The 17,234-nt window shown below is 50.7% G+C and overlaps 3 protein-coding genes across 3 annotated transcripts; 2 read left to right on the top strand and 1 right to left on the bottom strand.

Moving 5' to 3' along the window:
* Positions 1 to 41: 41 nt before the first annotated feature.
* On the top strand, positions 42 to 5,159 carry ntaq1 (N-terminal glutamine amidase 1). Its single transcript, XM_084563716.1, has 6 exons — positions 42 to 212; positions 349 to 448; positions 1,156 to 1,206; positions 1,283 to 1,431; positions 3,938 to 4,062; positions 4,145 to 5,159. Exons 1-6 carry the CDS (start codon positions 151 to 153, stop codon positions 4,291 to 4,293), a joined length of 636 nt encoding a protein of 211 aa, XP_084419842.1. The 5' UTR covers positions 42 to 150; the 3' UTR covers positions 4,294 to 5,159.
* A 323-nt stretch (positions 5,160 to 5,482) lies between these two features.
* Positions 5,483 to 11,024, top strand: lrp12 (low density lipoprotein receptor-related protein 12). Its single transcript, XM_084563665.1, has 11 exons — positions 5,483 to 5,919; positions 6,323 to 6,379; positions 6,450 to 6,585; positions 6,745 to 6,947; positions 7,048 to 7,295; positions 7,404 to 7,553; positions 7,755 to 7,976; positions 8,055 to 8,321; positions 8,494 to 8,696; positions 8,778 to 8,910; positions 9,026 to 11,024. The coding sequence occupies exons 1-11, from the start codon at positions 5,862 to 5,864 to the stop codon at positions 9,953 to 9,955; spliced, it is 2,607 nt and encodes an 868-aa protein (XP_084419791.1). The 5' UTR covers positions 5,483 to 5,861; the 3' UTR covers positions 9,956 to 11,024.
* A 940-nt stretch (positions 11,025 to 11,964) lies between these two features.
* jtb (jumping translocation breakpoint) lies at positions 11,965 to 16,691 on the bottom strand. The gene is made up of 7 exons (XM_084563715.1): positions 16,518 to 16,691; positions 16,347 to 16,438; positions 13,530 to 13,628; positions 13,389 to 13,429; positions 12,970 to 13,055; positions 12,729 to 12,808; positions 11,965 to 12,563 (listed from the first exon to the last, which is right to left on the bottom strand). The coding sequence occupies exons 1-7, from the start codon at positions 16,674 to 16,676 to the stop codon at positions 12,407 to 12,409; spliced, it is 714 nt and encodes a 237-aa protein (XP_084419841.1). The 5' UTR covers positions 16,677 to 16,691; the 3' UTR covers positions 11,965 to 12,406.
* Between the last annotated feature and the right edge of the window lie 543 nt (positions 16,692 to 17,234).

Here is a 17,234-nt window from a genome sequence, read left to right as displayed (position 1 = left end):
TTGTTTTCTCTGGACAAAACTTTTTCTTAAACCATGAACTGACTGACAACCTCCTCACTCTCTGCGGGGCTTTTAATCTGAAGGTTCCCGGAAGTCAGTGCGGGTGTGTTGGGTACTTCCGGCGGAGCGGTTTCAGTGTAACACCAGATCATGAAGCGAGAAGACGGGATCGTACCGAGCCGCGAGGACTGCGTCTACACCAGCTGTTACTGGTAAACACTGATCACTGAGAGGATGATGTAATGTTTATAAATATATATGTTTGACTGACGGCTGCGGTAAAGATCAATCAGACGGATAACAGGTTCTATTGACTGGATCAGCTGATCGGTTCCGTTTGTTCTGCAGTGAAGAAAATGTCTGGAAGCTCTGTGAGTTTATCAGAACCAAGAACACGGCACCGCTGGAACAGCTGCTCGTGGTTTTCATCTCCAACGAGAACCGAATGGTGAGAACGTGGGCGAGGTGGAACATCTGTCAGGTTCTAAAGAAGGACACCTGTCAGGTTCAGTGTTGTGGGTAACGCGTTACAAAGTAACACGTTAGAGTACTCTAATTACTTTTTTCGTGTAAGTTGTAACATAACGCGTTAGTTTCGTGCGTTGAGTAATCAGTAACTTCGTTATTTTTTTAAAAAGTAATCCGTTACTTTAAGAATTTCTCCGGATTAGGAAAGAAAAATTCCGACTGCAGCTGCTTTTTGTCAGACAGTACTGTCCCACCTGGGGATGTGTCAGCGGAGGGGCAGCGCTGTGATGATGCGTCTGTGCCCTGCTCAAATTCCAATTTAAAAAACCATCTCGTATCCTAACACCACTGTATCACCCTGGTGTTGTTCTCCTGCAGAGTTAATGTGGTTGGATGAATGACGTTATTCATTGTCAGGACTTCTCGGTGCATTTAAAGGAGGCTGTGTGTCGCTGAGTTGCAGCATGTGTGTGTCGCTGCAAACGGCTTTTAATGTTTGGTAACGCATGAGTACTCTAACGCGTTACTGTTACTCATAGGTAACGCTGTAACGTAACGGATTACTTTTAATTGATGGTAACGTTGTAACCTAACTAACTACTTTCCAAAGTAACTCTACCCAACACTGGTCAGGTTCTAAAGAAGAACACCTGTCGGGTTCCTAAGGTTGTGTTTGTTCTCCATCAGGTTCCTCTGTGGAAACAGAAGTCTGGACATGGAGACCGTCCTGTGATCTGGGTCAGTGATGTCACTGCATGTTGTTACCATGGCACCGGACAGTTCGTGACTGTGATGATGTCATACTGTGTTCCAGGACTACCACGTGGTTCTGCTGCAGGTGGGTCTCCAGTCAGACGCGCTGGTTTACGATCTGGACTCTGAGCTCCCGTTTCCTTGTAGCCTGAAGCTCTACGGCGCCCAGGCCCTCCGCTCAGACCACAGCATCAGGCCGGAGTACCACAGGTAACACACCTGAGAACCACACACCTGAGTACCACACACCAGAGTACCACAGGTAACACACCTGAGAACCACACACCTGAGTACCACACACCTGAGTACCACACACCTGAGTACCACAGGTAACACACCTGAGAACCACACACCTGAGTACCACACACCTGAGTACCACAGATAACACACCTGAGTACCACACCCCTGAGAACCACACACCTGAGTACCACACACCTGAGAACCACAGGTAACACCCCTGAGAACCACACCCCTGAGAACCACACACCAGAGTACCACACACCTGAGTACCACACACCTGAGTACCACAGGTAACACCCCTGAGAACCACACACCAGAGTACCACACACCAGAGTACCACACACCTGAGAACCACACACCTGAGACTGAGAACCACAGGTAACACCCCTGAGAACCACACACCTGAGTACCACACACCTGAGTACCACACCCCTGAGAACCCCACCCCTGAGAACCCCACCCCTGAGAACCCCAGGTAACACACCTGAGAACAACACACCTGAGAACCCCACCCCTGAGAACCCCAGGTAACACACCTGAGAACCACACACCTGAGTACCACACACCTGAGAACCACACACCAGAGTACCACACCCCTGAGAACCACACACCAGAGTACCACACCCCTGAGAACCACACCCCTGAGAACCACACCCCTGAGAACCACACACCAGAGTACCACACACCAGAGTACCACACACCTGAGAACCACACACCTGAGTACCACACACCTGAGTACCCCAGGTAACAAACTTGAAAACCACACATCTGAGTACCACACACCTGAGAACCCCACCCCTGAGAACCACACACCTGAGAACCACACACCTGAGAACCACAGAAAACACGCCTGAGAACCACACCCCTGAGAACCACACCCCTGAGAACCACAGGTAACACACCTGAGAACCACACACCTGAGAACCACAGATAACACGCCTGAGAACCACACACCTGAGAACCCCACCCCTGAGAACCCCAGGTAACACACCTGAGAACCACACACCTGAGTACCACACCCCTGAGAACCACACCCCTGAGAACCACACACCTGAGAACCACACACCTGAGTACCACACCCCTGAGAACCCCACCCCTGAGAACCCCAGGTAACACACCTGAGAACCACACCCCTGAGAACCACACACCTGAGTACCACACACCTGAGAACCCCACCCCTGAGAACCCCAGGTAACACACCTGAGTACCACACCCCTGAGAACCCCACCCCTGAGAACCCCAGGTAACACACCTGAGTACCACACCCCTGAGAACCCCACCCCTGAGAACCCCAGGTAACACACCTGAGTACCACACACCTGAGTACCACACACCTGAGAACCACAGGTAACACCCCTGAGAACCACACCCCTGAGAACCACACACCAGAGTACCACACCCCTGAGAACCACACACCAGAGTACCACACACCTGAGAACCACACACCTGAGACTGAGAACCACAGGTAACACCCCTGAGAACCACACACCTGAGTACCACACACCTGAGTACCACACACCTGAGAACCCCACCCCTGAGAACCCCAGGTAACACACCTGAGAACCCCACCCCTGAGAACCCCAGGTAACACACCTGAGAACCACACACCTGAGTACCACACACCTGAGTACCACACACCTGAGAACCCCACCCCTGAGAACCCCACCCCTGAGAACCCCAGGTAACACACCTGAGAACCACACACCTGAGTACCACACCCCTGAGAACCACACACCAGAGTACCACACCCCTGAGAACCACACACCAGAGTACCACACACCTGAGAACCACACACCTGAGACTGAGAACCACAGGTAACACCCCTGAGAACCACACACCTGAGTACCACACACCTGAGTACCACACACCTGAGTACCCCAGGTAACAAACTTGAAAACCACACACCTGAGTACCACACACCTGAGTACCACACACCTGAGAACCCCACCCCTGAGAACCACACACCTGAGAACCACACACCTGAGAACCACAGATAACACGCCTGAGAACCACACCCCTGAGAACCACACACCTGAGAACCACAGGTAACACACCTGAGAACCACACTCCTGAGAACCACAGGTAACACGCCTGAGAACCACACACCTGAGAACCACAGATAACACGCCTGAGAACCACACACCTGAGAACCCCACCCCTGAGAACCCCAGGTAACACACCTGAGAACCACACACCTGAGTACCACACCCCTGAGAACCACACCCCTGAGTACCACACACCTGAGTACCACACCCCTGAGAACCCCAGGTAACACACCTGAGAACCACACACCTGAGTACCACACACCTGAGAACCCCACCCCTGAGAACCCCAGGTAACACACCTGAGAACCACACACCTGAGTACCACAGGTAACACACCTGAGTACCACACACCTGAGAACCCCAGGTAACACACCTGAGTGAGTACTGACAGGTAACCCAGAGCTGATCTCGTGTCCGTCTGTCTCTAACAGGAGGTTCCGTGTGGTTCCTGCCGACAGCTTCTTGTTGCATTTTGCGTCTGATCGATCTCACATGAAGAACCCTGACGGGTCCTGGAAGATGCCCCCCCCACCCTACCCCCCCATCCACACTGCAGGTCACATGTCCCCGTCTTTATCTAGTGTATACCATGTGACCAGTCGATGATGTCATCATTGTGTGCCTGTTGTCCTCTGCAGAGAGTCAGATGAACCTGGATGACTTCATCAGTATGAACGCTGCTGTGGGCTGGGGGGCGGTCTTCAGTCTGGACCACTTCCTGCTGAGATACACAGGAAACTCCTCTTCATCGTCTTCATCGTTGTCTTCGTCTTCAGTCAGTGTGTAGGCGGCTGGACGTCTGCAGACAGATTTATTTGACTGTGTTGATTGATGCTGAACTCTGATTGGTCCATTGAACTGAGATGATGAAGGACTGACCCTTCAGAATAATCAGCTGACTGATCAATAACTGATGATTGCATTAAGGAAGGCATGAAGCTAGCCGACTGCTAGCCGACTGCTAGCTCGCTGAAGCTTCACTTCTTTAAATCAAACTGATGCTCAGAATGTGATGATTAATAAAGTTTAATATGTTTAATAAGATGATTGGTCACAGTTAATCTCTGAAGAGGCTGCAGCAGAGTTAGTGTGTGAACAGCTGAGAAGCTCCAGCTGTTCTGTTGTTCACGTGATCACGTGTCCTGGCTCCGTATGGGACACATGCTAACATGCTAATATGCTAATATGCTAACATGCTAAAGGGATAAAAAATAATAATAAAACTATTTACTGTTTGTTTATGTTTCGTTGACAGATGCAGGTAACAATAAATAAAAACACAAATAAACACGTTAAAAACAATCTGGCCCGTGACGTCACGGCGACGTGGAGGGGCGGGGCTTGTCACACTGCGGTCTGTTGTTGCTCGGCTCGACACGGAGCTAACGGCTAACGGGACCGTGAAGATGCGCTCAGACCGACACAGGGAGTCCCTCTGCTGACCTCGGTACCGGTTCTGTTAGTTAGTTCGGACTGACCCGGGTCAGAGTCTCCACTCCGCCGTTTATGTCCTCGTATTTGCGGGGGAAGGACGGGCTGGGTGACCGCTTAGCTCCGTTAGCATGCTGCGGCTAATCGGCCAGTATTGTTCAGTTTAGCCCGTTAGCCTGCTCTGTGCTCCGTGTGTGTGCGGGGGGGGTTAGCCGGGCTCTGTACTCTGTGTGTGTGGGGGGGGGTTAGCCTGGTTCTGTGCTCTGTGTGTGGGGGGGGTTAGCCTGGTTCGGTGCTCTGTGTGTGGGGGGGGGTTAGCCTGGTTCGGTGCTCTGTGTGTGGGGGGGGTTAGCCTGGTTCGGTGCTCTGTGTGTGGGGGGGGGTTAGCCTGGTTCGGTGCTCTGTGTGTGGGGGGGGGTTAGCCTGGTTCGGTGCTCTGTGTGTGGGGGGGGTTAGCCTGGTTCGGTGCTCTGTGTGTGGGGGGGGTTAGCCTGGTTCGGTGCTCTGTGTGTGGGGGGGGTTAGCCTGGTTCGGTGCTCTGTGTGTGGGGGGGGTTAGCCTGGTTCGGTGCTCTGTGTGTGTGGGGGGGGGTTAGCCTGGCCGCTAGCTGCTCTTTGTTTCGTTGCTGCAGTCAGAGAACCAGGTTCAGTCTCAGTATGTGTCCAAGGCTCCGTTAACGGGTTAACGGGTCGGTGTTGCGCTAACAGTTAGCTGTTAGCCGGAGCTAACGGGCTCAGATGTCTTTGTTTGTTAGCTCGGACTGTTAGCTCGGCCAGCCGGTGGTTTGGAGCAGGCTCGGTGATTCTCGGTGTCCCGGTGCAGCAGATGGAGCGTTAACGGATCGGTTGGTTCTACCGTCAGCTGACATGCACCTCCCGGTCCAGTGACCTTGGACTCTTCATCTCTGCGGGACACATCTGGGTCATGATGGCCCTCGGCTCGGGCTGCAGGCTCACCGCCGTCTACCTGCTCCTCCTGTCAGGTGAGGAGGCTGGAGGAGCAGCACGTCTCCATCTTGTTGAGAGTTCACCTCCACCGATCAGTGACGTCATGAGTTCATTAACGTGTTCACGTGATTCTAACTGTTGATCAGCTGAGGCTTTAATGACTGATCACTATGCTTCATGTGAACGACACTGAGCCATCAGTGTGGCTTGGTTAGCTTCCTGTTAGCCTCCTGTTAGCTTCCTGTTAGCCTCCTGTTAGCCTCCTGTTAGCTTCCTGTTAGCTTCCTGTTAGCCTCCTGTTAGCTTCCTGTTAGCCTCCTGTTAGCTTCCTGTTAGCTTCCTGTTAGCCTCCTGTTAGCTTCCTGTTAGCTTCCTGTTAGCCTGTGGTTCTTATCCTCCACTTCTTCCTGGTAATGGTCTCTGTTTTTTTTTTCCCAGAATGCATCGCTGCCTCCCAGAGGAATGACAACGTGTATGTCTCAGGGATTTCTAATGGTGAGTTGACAGTCATGACACAAGCTGAATACATGAGCAGCCCGTGTTAACCCCCCCCCCCCCCCCCTAGCCTGTGGCGAGGTGGCAGAACTCTTGCGGGCGTCCAGCGGCGTGGTCACCAGCCCCGGGTGGCCCTTCCAGTACCCGTCCAGACTCAACTGTAGCTGGAACATCAGAGCTCGACCCGGAGACTCCATCACTATCAGGTGAGGCCGTTTCCATGGCTACCAGAGGGTCCACGAGGACCAGTCACAGAGACAAACACCTGGACACGTCTCCGAACTAAAGGAGACGTGTGAAAGGATCTGATCTGGTTTAGGTTCAGTCCAGTGACGTCAGGTGATTAAAGGTGTCCTCCTCTGTAGTTTCCAGGACTTTGACCTCCAGGGTTCCCACCACTGCACCTCAGACTGGATGTCCATCAGCAGCTACCGGAGCCTGGACGGGCTGAGGGTCTGTGGCTCCTCCCTGCCGCCCCCCTACATGTCCTCCCAGGACCACGTCTGGATCCACTTCCACTCTGACGACAGCCTGACAGGAAAGGGCTTCCGGCTGTCCTATGTCACCGGTGAGGACGGGTCTTTGTCCATCACACCGTGGTTGTCCAGTGTCTCCTGATGGTGGGTGGTTCCCCTCAGGCGTCTAACTGGTGGATGTCTGTGTTGTAGGTAAGGCGGAGGCGTCCAGCTGTGACGAGGACCAGTTCCACTGCTCTAATGGGAAGTGCATCCCAGACCTGTGGCGCTGTAACTCCATGGACGAGTGTGGAGACAACTCAGACGAGGAGCTGTGTGTGGACTCGCCCTTCTCCTTCCAGCCCTGCAGCCTCAACCAGTTCCCCTGCCTGTCCCGCTACACCCGCATCTACACCTGCCTGCCCCACAGCCTGCGCTGCGACGGCAGCGTTGACTGCCAGGTAACGGCTCAGCTCGGTCCGGCCCGGTCCGGCCCGGGTCAGACCGGTTAGCTAGCGTGCTAGCAGACAGAGCTAACAGACCGACCCGTCTCTCGTTTGTTTGTCCAGGACCTCGGGGATGAGATCGACTGTGATGTTCCTACCTGTGGAGAATGGTTAAAGAACTTCTACGGTTCCTTCAGTTCTCCAAACTACCCTGATTTCTACCCTCCAGGAAGTAACTGCACCTGGCTGATCGACACCGGAGACCACCGGAAGGTACCCTGGTTATATCTAAAGATGAAAGACGTTCTCCGAGAGGTGCTCTCGCCTCAGAACTCCTCCCACTTTCATGTTAATATAATCTCCATCTCATTAATGTGTGCTCCGTCTGGTTTCACTCTGCTCTAAAAGCCAGTTTATAATTATAAATGAAGTTTGAAGGAGCTCTGACCTCTGACCTCTGACCTCCTCCTGCAGGTCATCCTGAGGTTCACGGACTTTAAGCTCGACGGCACCGGTTACGGTGACTATGTGAAGGTATACGACGGTCTGGAGGAGAACCCTCGGCGCCTCCTCAGGGTTCTGACCGCCATCGACTCCAGAGCGTCGGTTGCCGTGGTTTCGTCCTCGGGTCAGCTCCGGGTCCACTTCTACGCCGACAAGATCAACGCCGCCCGAGGCTTCAACGTCACCTACCAGGTACGTAGCCGCGTGTCTGAAGGGCTTCTGTTAGACCCGGTTCTATGTGTTCAGCTTCTAACCTGGCCGGTTCTCCAGGTGGATGGGTTCTGTCTGCCCTGGGAGGTTCCATGTGGAGGGAACTGGGGCTGTTACAACGAGCAGCAGCGGTGCGACGGGTACTGGCACTGTCCCAACGGCCGGGACGAGCTCAACTGCTCCTCGTGTCAGGAAGACGAGTTCCCCTGCTCCAGAAACGGAGCCTGTTACCCTCGATCGGACCGATGCAACTACCAGAACCGCTGCCCCAACGGGTCCGACGAGAAGAACTGCTTCTTCTGTCAGCCCGGGAACTTCCACTGCAAGGTACTGAAGCCTGGTCGGGTCCAGTAGAACGTCGTTATCAGAACCTTATTAGAACAGACCAGGTATCGTCTTTGACCCACACCTGGTCTGAAGGGAGGGGCCGGGGGAGGGGCCGGGGGAGGGGCCAGGGGAGGACGTAAGAACACGAGTACTGATGTTGTCTTTTCCTCAGAACAACCGTTGTGTGTTTGAGTCGTGGGTGTGCGACGCTCAGGACGACTGCGGCGACGGCAGCGACGAGGAGAGTTGTCCCGTCATCGTTCCCACCAGAGTCATCACGGCCGCCGTCATCGGGAGCCTCATCTGTGGCCTCCTCCTCGTCATCGCCCTCGGCTGCACCTGTAAACTCTACTCGCTGCGCATGTTTGAACGCAGGTGAGACTCGGCCCCTCGCCTCGTGGCTCCTCACTGATTGGTCCACGCTGCGGCTTTAACGCTTGTGATTGGTTGTTGCAGGTCGTTTGAGACCCAGCTGTCCAGGGTGGAGGCGGAGCTACTGAGGAGGGAAGCTCCTCCCTCTTACGGTCAGCTGATCGCGCAGGGCCTGATCCCTCCAGTGGAGGATTTTCCGGTGTGCTCTGGGAGCCAGGTAACGGTCTCACCAGTGGTTCTGATGCTTCTGAACCAGAACTCTTCTACCAGAGGTTCTGGTGGTTCTGATGGTTCTGGTGGTTCTGATGGTTCTGATGCTTTTCCGTCCTCAGGCGTCTGTTCTGGAAAACCTGCGTCTGGCGGTCCGCTCACAGCTCGGCTTCACCTCCCTCAGACTTCCGTCCTCTGGTCGTCATAGCAACCTGTGGCGCCGACTCTTCACTTTCTCGCGGTCTCGGCGGTCGGGTTCTCTGGCGCTGGTCTCGGCCGACCTGGAGGACAGCACCGGCACCGGGAGTTCTGGCTCTGACCCGCCGTCCCCAGACTCAGATGACACGGACACCGAGGGCGAGCGAGGGAGGGAGCGCGGTGTGGGAGCAGTGGGCGGTCCTCTTGGTGCCCTCCCCCACAAAGCCCCACCCCCCTCCGCCGTGGAGGCTGTGGTTTCAGTGACGGCGTCCTCGATGTCCGTGACGCCAACATCCGGTCCTGACAGAGCCCGCGATAGGCCACGAGAGGCCCCTCCCCCCTCCAGCCCTGTCACCGTGGTAACGTCCAGTCCAGACCGCCACCGCGACGCCGTGGAGCTCCAGGATCCGCCCACCTCCGCTCTACAGCGCCTGGCCCAGAACCTGCACCGCCTCGCCAGAAACCTGACCAGAACTGGCCAGAGCCAGCAGAACCAGAGCTGGTCCAATCACAGCCCTCTGCGCCAGCTGGAGACGGGGAGGGGCGGGGCCGAGGGCGGAGAGCGGCGGGGGAGCAGAGAAGAAGAAGAGGACGTGGAGCTCTTGATCCCCGTCTCCGACTCTGACACATCGTCCTCGTCTTCGGCGCTCAGCGACGTCCGGCAGCCGCTGCTTGACCCACATCCCTCGTCTGTGGACGGTGCCACCCATCATCACCATGGAAACGGCGGTCGAGGGCGGGACGGGCTCTGTAAACACTGTGGGATGGTCCACACGGCTCAGATCCCTGACGCCTGCCTGGAGGCCACGGGCAAGACGGAGAGCAGCGACGACGAGCTGCTGCTGCTTTGCTAACTCACTGGGCTAACATGCTAACAGACAGGCTAACACTGATCACAATACACCTACAGCTGGCTAACACGCTAAAAAAAACTGGCTAATACTGCTCACAATACACCTCCACCTGGCTAACATGCTAACGGACAGGCTAACACTACTTTGTACATGTACAGTTTACTGCTAACACGCTAAGCAGTCAACCCACTATGCTAACAAGCTACTTCAAACCCCACATCTCTTGCTGATGGCTAGTCACTGGACTCTGTTAGCATATGTTAGCATGTTAGCTGGATTAAAGGTTAGCTCCCAGTGATGTTGGAGATCGGTACCTATTGATGTCACTAAATGGATTCTCATCGGTACGACCTTGAAAGCTGTCCCCTTGTCCCCGGTCCGTCCTTCTCCTTGGTACGAGGCTACATGGAGTCCTGAGGGAAACCAGGGAAGGTTCCCTGTTGACAAGAACTTTGGACTGAACCCTGATGGCCACGAGGACCCGGGTCATGTGACCTGTGAAGGTAGCCTAAGCTAGCTGCTAGCAGGCTAGCTGTTGTTTGTACTGGTACCACCATGACCTAACCCGGTTATTAATAAAGAATGTTTTAGATCCTTGTTGCTAGCTGGGCCTCTCCCAGAGGTCACATGACCCTGGTTCTGCTGGGTTCCTGTCTGGTTCCCTCTGACAGGTTCTGCTCGGTTCCAGAGCCGTTAATTAAAGTGGACGCCGTGTCTGGAGGTCAGAGGTGACGAGTAGGAACAGAACCTGGGTCTGGACCGGCCCGTCTCCAGTTCTAGTGTGTGGTGACTTCCCCCAGACTGAAGCCAACGTCTTTGTTTCTGTTCCTGGTGTGAGAGCGTCTATTTATTATTAATGTGACCACAGTTCTCATCCTCACTATTATTATTATTATTATTATTATTATTGTTGTTGTTATTATTGTTGTTGTTGTTTACTTGTTTATTTGTGGTGGAGCTGTTTCTTTTCTTCTGACCTGCATGATCTCAGTTGTTTGCTGTTAGTTTTTGTTTTGAGTGTAAAAGTTTAAACCTGATTCACTAAAGATTAAAGTTCACCTTCAGTGTCTCTCCGTCTGGAACTCGCTTCATTCTGACGCCCTCTGCTGGTCACTGCCAGCTCCTGCAGCCTCAACAGAAAAACATGGCCGACACATCTCTGCCTCCTCCTCATGGTCTGTATATAAACATGGACACCATGTCTCCTCTTCCTCTCATTGGTCAAACTGACTCTATGTTCCCGGGGATACGGGCGGCGCCATCTTGTGAGTTTGGATCCAGAGTCTGATCAGTACGGTCTGAGGGCGGAGCCACGTGGAGCCGTGATATTGATGCCCCGCCCACACTTCCTCCAGACTCACTCATGTTTTAGTTTCATTAATACCACGCTCTGCTCTACCTCCACCTGTTACAAGGAGATGATGGATTATACACTGGACTGATTAAAAGCTTTCATGCTCCGACAGGACGCTTTACAGAGCAGATGTCATGGCAGCTGGTGGTCGCCATGATGTCACATCCTGTTTCTATAGCGTCAAATAACTAAAACAAAACTTATCCAAAAAAACTGACACTTTAAACATTCATCAACATTATATTAACTACCTAAAATGTGTATTTTAGTGTTTTAGTTTGGCCCAAGTCCCGCCCACTAACATGAAGGGGGTGGAGCTTATGACCTATACTGCAGCCAGACACCAGGGGGAGCTCTAGTTTAGGCGTTTAGAGGAGCTGTTCCACCGTCTATGGGTCAAACCGATACCAGAATCCCAGGGATACGGGCGGCGCCATCTTGTGAGTTTGGATCCAGAGTCTTTTCAGGAAGTAGAGCATGGACTGCCTCTATCCGACCACAGCATGTGAGTTTTCATCGCTGTGTCTGATGAGGTTACACCAGTCTGGTCATTTGTTTTTAAGATGAATCCTGTTGGAGTTAGTCAGTGGATTTGTTCAGCCTTCTATTTAACTCTGATTATTCATTCACGTTAATAATCAGCTCCACGTTCTCGTCTCATTTAAACATGTTTATTGTTGACGTCTGGTGAAGATTAAATGTCGAGTAAAACATCACATCATTGATCAACTCGTTAAATAAATCAACGTCCGTTTAGAAAAATAGATGAGAAGGGGCGCTGGCTTGTTTCTTCTTCTGTGGTGTTTTAAAGGAGCAGCTGGACATTTAGCGCCCCCTGCTGTTGATCTGCCAGAAGCTCCACGTCAGGATGAAGTCAGCTGATCCCCTCTGACCAATCACAGCACAGCAGGCAGAGACGTCAGCCAATCAGAGATCATCAACATCATCATTATTGATCAGGTCAACTCATCACTAATCAATAACCACTAACAGAGGAGGAAGTGACCCTGGTCTCTGTGAGTTCAGCTTGATCCTGGATCCGTCAGTTCCTTTTAAATAAAGTTCAGGTCTGAACGCTGAATCTGGTCCATGTCCATCTAGATGGACTCAATCTGGCGCCGGACCTTTTCTGAGGCGAGGCGGTCGAGCCAGCGCTGACGGATGACCACCACAACGGCGAAGACTGCCGTCAGAGCCAACATGGCCGCCTCAAACTTCCAGAAGAGGTGTTCGTCCATCATGGCGGAGCGACAGCTGCAATCAGACACGAGGAGAAGAAGAAGAAGAAGAACACAGAGTCACTTCCTGTCTCCTGAAACTTTTCTTCTTCTCTGCTCAATAAAGTTTTGTTGTTTCAGGTTGAACATGTGGGAGCAGAGAAGAAGAAGGTTTGTGTTTATTTGTAGTTTATCCTCTGACCTCTTGTACTCCTCTCGGCTGGTCTTGGTGCAGTTCACTCTCTCCACGTATCCCGTCTGTCGACACGCCAGCTGAGACGTCTGAAACAGTCACATGACCACCGACGGTTAATGCTACTCACACCAACAAAGAGAAGCTTCTGGCCTCTGATTGGTTGTTCATCAGCTGATATGTTGCCCAGTGACTGTTACTTAGAGACTGACTGTGGTGCGTTCAAGGACACTCTGTAAACGTCACTCACTGAGTAGAAGTCTGTGCAGCGTTCACACTCCTTTGTCACCACAAAGTCCTCCAGCAGCCAACAGGGCTCCAGCACCGGCCTCACACCTGAGAGACAGAGACAACACCTGGACAGGTGAGACATGGACTAGAGACATGGACAGGTGAGACATGGACTAGTGAGACATGGACAGGTGAGACATGGACTAGTGAGACATGGACTAGTGAGACATGGACTAGTGAGACATGGACAGGTGAGACATGGACTGGTGAGACATGGACTAGACACATGGACTAGTGAGACATGGACTAGTAACATGGACTAGTGAGCCATGGACTGGTGAGACATGGACAGGTAAGACATGGACTAGAGACATGGACAGGTGAGACATGGACTAGAGACATGGACAGGTGAGACGTGGACAGGTGAGTCAGTTGTACCTGTGGTTCTGTCTTCTCCTCTCAGAGCTGCTCCAAACACTCTGGAACACAACCAACATGATTCACTGTTACCGGTTCTCCATGTTCTCTAAGCCACAGACACTCTGACCCCTGACCTCTGACCCCTGACCCCTGACTGACCTGAGGGAGACGAGGCCCCAGAACAGAGCGTGGAGGACGAGGACTCGAGGACGACAACAGGCCACAGGGATCCGACAGTCGCTCTCCATCGGTCTGCTCCTACAGCACACAGACACCACCAGATTCACCGACTGGTTCTGTTACTGTTCCACTGACTGGTTCTGTTACTGTTCCACTGACTGGTTCTGTTACCGACTGGTTCCTGATGAGCTCCAGCTGATGAAACCGAAAAGATAAACACGATCAATGAGTCGAGCAGTAACAGTGAGTCCAGACTCCGTCACTAAGATGACTGAGGATCATCTGGAATGACGCTGTTCACTGTTTACAGAGACAGAGGTTAGCATAGCGGCTAGCACCCTGGCTACTGATTCTTCATCAGTCTCATTATAAACACCGTCGGCTAATGCTAACAGCCTGTATTCACCCACAGAGATGAGCTAACACCAGCTAGCTTAGCTCCGCTACGAACACTCACCTAATCCGACCAAACAGCGGCCATTTTGGAGCAAACGCGGGAACGAAGACCAACACACGGCAGATTAAACCGTCCGAGACACGAGCTGACCGGTAAAAGTACCGTCTAAGGGAGGACTGGGTAAAGTCCCCCGGTTGTTAACGGAGTCCGCGGCCTCACAAACACCAACAAGTAAACGCAGCCTGTGGAACACTTCCGGCAGCGTGTCTTCAGAATAAAAGCATGAGCTCCACGGATTGTAAACAGTCAGACAAAATTATAATAAATTATTATCAGTAATTTAATGTATTTAACTTAAACGTCTTAATAGACATTCTCATTTGTGGGAATGTATTAAATACACCCTTCTATTTATTAGAGGGTACAATTTAATGGACAAGCATTTACTTTGAAAGTCAATAAGAGTCACTTCCTTTTCCCTCGATACACGTATTTATCTTCGACTTCGGCTGACTTCGGCTAACTTCGGCTAACTTCGGCCGTCTTCGGCTGACATGACGCTCAGTCAGAGAAAACGCGACCATAGTTTTCTGTCTTTGCGCTTCCCGTAGCTCCGAGCAGCTGCCGCGCTCATCAGCTATGAGTTCAAATCAATCAGTTCATGTTTTCATATATTATCGGGGCTTCAGAGAGACGTTACTATTTTTGGGAGGGTGCTACTTAGTAAGATGGAAAGTTTATCAAGATCTATTTATCCTGCCTTTTCTCTTGAAATCTCTGATAAAATGATTAATCTTATTAATAGTTTAAATTTCAAATTTATTTGGAAAAACAAATGCCAATATATTAGAAGAGCTGATGTGGTTAAGAGTATTGAAGAAGGTGGCTTAAATGCCATTGATTTCTCTGCTATGAATGGTGCTCTAAAACTTAAATGGCTCAGTTCTTTTATTCTACACAAAGACTCCTTTTGGTTTACAATTCCAAATGCAATTTTTCAAAAACTTGGTGGTATTGAATTCTTATTACGCTGTGATTATGATGTTTACAAACTGCCTGTGAAACTTTCCAACTATCACCAGCAAGTTCTTCTTTACTGGAAGCTAATCTATCACCACAACTTTACTCCTCAAAATTCTCCTCTGTGGAACAATAGATATGTTTTGTCCCATCGGAAATCCTTGTTTTTAGAATCTTGGTTAAATAGAGGAATCTGGTCTGTTTCCCAACTCTTAGATGAAGAAGGGAATTTTCTAACTCATGGAAATCTCTGTCTCAAATTTAATTTACAATGTTCAACCAAACAGTATGATGCAGTTATAAAAACCATTCCTCTTGCCTTCCAATCCCTGACACAACAAATGGTGCTTCATTCTAACATTTTCCAAATGAGAACCCTCAGTGTGGAAGGTATTAGTTTGGGCAACAAATCTTTCTCTAACAAATTTTTAAGAAATCTCTTAACTAATCTTCTTTATCCCAGTCAATTAAAAAGAAAATATGTTTTAAAGGAGTATTCGGTTGTGGAGGCTAGATTACTAAGAAAGCAATATTTATCTTATCCGATCCCACACAAAGCCAAAGAAGTCACATTTAAGGTCTTAAATGATATTTATCCATCCAATGACTTTTTGTTTAAACGTTTTAATTGGGACAATAATTCATGTGTATTTTGTGAAAGAGACATTGAAACGGTTGAGCACATTTTCTTTGACTGTGATTTTGTCATTGACTTTTGGTTGTCCTTTCGTGGCTGGATATTGACAAAGCAAATTCCTTTACAGCATCTGAACTGGACGTCTATCAAAGTTGGAGTAAAACTGAAAGAAAAAAACTTGGACTTCTTGGTTAACAACCTAATTATTTTGGCAAGCACTACATTCACAGATGCAAATTTCTCAAGATCAAACCCCACATCAACGGATGGAAGAATGATCTGAACTGTTATAAAAAATCCTTATTTTTGATGAACAACAAAAATGCCCTGAGACTATATTCTTTATTTGAACTTCATGGGATCCCTGAGTAAATCCCTCACTTTATTTATTTTATTATTTTGGTTTTCTTTCTTTGCTTCCTGTATGTCTTCTTTTCTGAACTGCCGTTCTACCTCTTGAATGTAAGTTTACAACTCATGCCTTAATTGTTTGTATTATGTGTATGACAAAATAAATGTTAAAAAAAAAAAAAAAAAAAAAAAAAATATATATATATATATTATCGGTGCTGTGGCTGTGGGTGGGTTTATGTCTGTGGGCAGAGGAGTCGCCCCCTGCTGGTCGTCAGACAGAACAGTCAACATGCAGCATGTCAACACTTTATTAAACCAGCATCAACATTTGAATTCAACATGAAATCAGTTCCTGTTTCAGAGGCTGTGGATGAAGAAATGAGAACACCTGGAGCCACGCGGACAGCGACACACCTGGCCCGACCGACTCTGCTGGCTCCGCCCCCGACTCCGCCCCCAACAGAACTTCTCCAGGTTACACTGGAGGAGGAGACGCAGGAAGACGCGTTAAAGACAACAACTGTACTTTGAAATGAGTCCTTCCTGTAGCCATGGTTACCAGCACGGTGACTCTGCGTCTCTTCAGCCGTCGACAGAGTCCCGGAAGTCGAGCTCCGGGGTTCTCCTCCACAGAAGACTTCACCGACACCTCCTGCTGACGGACGAAGAACAGATCAACACGTTGACCCCAGAGGTCACAGCTGATCAATCCCAGCATGCACCTGTCCTACCTGCAGCCCGGCCGTAGGAGGAGGGAGCTCAGGTAAACTGCAGTCGATGATCTCCAGAGAGACACAGCTGATCAGCAGCAGCACCGCCACGACCCACCCCCTCACCTCCATCTGTCAATCAACCTGTCAATCAATCAACCTGTCAATCAATCAACCTGTCAATCAGTCAACCTGTCAATCATTCAGTCCTCTGTCTTCTTCTTCTTCTTCTGTGTCACAAACAACCGCTGAAAGAGGAAACACATTAATCCTCTTATTCTGCATCAGGAGTCACATGACCAGACGGTGACGTCACGTCATCGAGTCGATCAATAGGCGTGTTCGACTTCATGCAGATCTGTGCAGATCTGACTTGACGTGATGCATGCTGGGTTGTTCATGCTCATAGACCTCGAAATATGATTGGTTAAAATGAACTTGTTCAACCCAGCATGCATCACGTCAAGTCAGATCTGCACAGATCTGCATGAAGTCGAACGCGCCTATTACCGAGTCAGCTGATGATGATCAGCTGATGGTTAATCTGTTCTGATCTCAGCGTCGCA

The sequence above is a fragment of the Chelon labrosus genome, assembly GCF_963514085.1.
Source record: "Chelon labrosus genome assembly, chromosome: 16".
Lineage (NCBI taxonomy): Eukaryota > Metazoa > Chordata > Actinopteri > Mugiliformes > Mugilidae > Chelon > Chelon labrosus.
The sequence above is the reverse complement of the archived record's forward strand: the minus strand, read 5'-3'. Positions and strand labels throughout refer to the sequence as shown.